General features: G+C 42.7%; 1 protein-coding gene across 1 annotated transcript; it reads right to left on the bottom strand.

Moving 5' to 3' along the window:
* Positions 1-647: 647 nt before the first annotated feature.
* Positions 648-1,586, bottom strand: LOC140847610 (olfactory receptor 5AN1-like). The gene has a single exon (XM_073228323.1). It carries the CDS (start codon positions 1,584-1,586, stop codon positions 648-650), a length of 939 nt encoding a protein of 312 aa, XP_073084424.1.
* Between the last annotated feature and the right edge of the window lie 349 nt (positions 1,587-1,935).

The raw sequence follows: 1,935 nt of genomic DNA, 5'->3' as shown, positions 1-1,935 counted from the left end.
TTCCCTGAACAGGCCATGATCTGAGCACATTATGAGGAGTCAAACTCTCTTAAGAGTCTCTTCAAGCTCTGTTTATTGGCAGAGTTTGCCCCAATACAGACCTAAGCAATCTTCCTTTTCCCTACAAGGAGGTACAACCAGGCCAACTGTATAGCTTTGTTTGTCCAAAGGCACTTCATCTGCCATGGTTCATTCCCATTCCGGTCAGAAACACACAGCAAGCATGGATCACTATAATGTCTGGATTATGTTGCATCAGAACATGTGGGAGACTGTGTTCCTACATTCCTGGGCCTCTGTCAGGTATCTCGCCTTTACAGTCAGAAGGCTGTCATTAAACAGGCCTCATTCTCAAAAGAAAAAAATAGAAGTTTCTGAATCTGAATGTTTCATCTATATTTTAGGGTATATTAATAAATGAAGCCTCTCTTCATGGAGGGGGAAACTGGAGAAGCTCGAAGAATTACACTCATTGTCTTTGCCTGGATTTGAGTAAGATGTTGTTCCTTTGGCCATAGAACCTGTCAAATCATCCTTGTCTGTCCAAAGGCAGTATGAATTTTCTTATAGTCTATTCATGGCCTCAGTATTGTGGGTTAAGAGGATTCTGACAGGATGAATCTGCAAAAATACCAGAATTTGTTAAGTTAGCAATACCCTCCCTTCTTCTGCAACCTCTTCAAGGCATCTTTGATTTCCTTGTTCCTCAGACTGTAAATCAAGGGATTCAACATGGGAATCATCACTGTGTAAAAAACTGATGCAAATCTGTCAAAGTTGGAAGAACCACCAGAGCTGGACCTCAAATAGACAAACATACCTGAGGTATAGAAGAGGGAAACCGCTGTCAGGTGAGAAGCACAGGTGTTGAAAGCCTTGGACCTGCCTTTAGCTGTAGTGATCTTCATGATGGAGATGATGATATAGCCATAGGATACTATGATAACCACGACATTTATTATTCCATAGAATATTATTAATACAGCAGCCAAGAGTCGAACAAAGAAAGTGTCAGTGCAGGACAAGACTAACAACTGGGGCATGTCACAGAAGAAGTGGTGGATGACATTAGGACCACAGAAGTGGAGCTGAAGAATGGCACACAACTGGGATAGGGAAGCAGAGAGGCCAGCCATATAGGAGCCCAGCACCATCTGAACACAGAGGGTGGGTGACATGATTGATGAATAGAGAAGTGGATTACAAATGGCAGCATAGCGGTCATAGGCCATGGCAGTCATGAGACAAGTCTCAGTCAGTCCTGTGGCTGAAAAGAAGAAGTACTGAACAGCACAACCCACTAGAGTGATGGTATGCTGTTCCTGAAAAAAGTCAGACAGCATCTTGGGGGCTGTGGAGGTCACATAGCTGATGTCTAGGAAGGACAGGTTGCTGAGGAAGAAGTACATGGGTGTGTGGAGGTGGGAATCCATTCTTATTAAGATGATGATGCTCAGGTTCCAAGTCAGAGTTGTAACGTAGATCACCAGGAACACAACAAAGAGCACTGCTTTGATTCTGGGAAAATCGGAGAAGCCCAAGAGGATGAAGTGGGTGATCTCTGTAATATTTCGTCTCCTAATCATAGCCTCAGTTCTCCTGAGATCAAAAAAAGAGACAAGAGAATGCACCGCTGACTCAACGGAAATGGCAGCATTACAATTCTCCTAAGTGCCCGTTTTTTCCTCCATGGAGCACAAGAAAAAGGGAAATGCTCACTGTCTTGCTGTAACCACTGCTGCTTTTCATCTCACATTGTCGAGTACCTGCTCAGTGCTTCAGGTTCTCAGTTAAGGCATGAATTCCTATGAGAATTGAAGGACATATTTAAACACTTGATGGAGAATTTTTTAGAAACGGTAGAAAATCTGTGATAATTGTACATGGAGATCATTGATGAAAGTGTTTTCTCAAGACTTCTGTTTATTCATTATA

This window comes from Manis javanica, unplaced genomic scaffold (genome assembly GCF_040802235.1).
Source record: "Manis javanica isolate MJ-LG unplaced genomic scaffold, MJ_LKY HiC_scaffold_25, whole genome shotgun sequence".
Lineage (NCBI taxonomy): Eukaryota > Metazoa > Chordata > Mammalia > Pholidota > Manidae > Manis > Manis javanica.
This window is presented reverse-complemented; position numbering and strand designations above follow the sequence as displayed.

What these genes read in the sequence shown, in the direction of transcription:
- LOC140847610 (XM_073228323.1), bottom strand. Translation starts at nt 1,586, where the DNA reads ATGATTAGGAGACGAAATATTACAGAGATCACCCACTTCATCCTCTTG.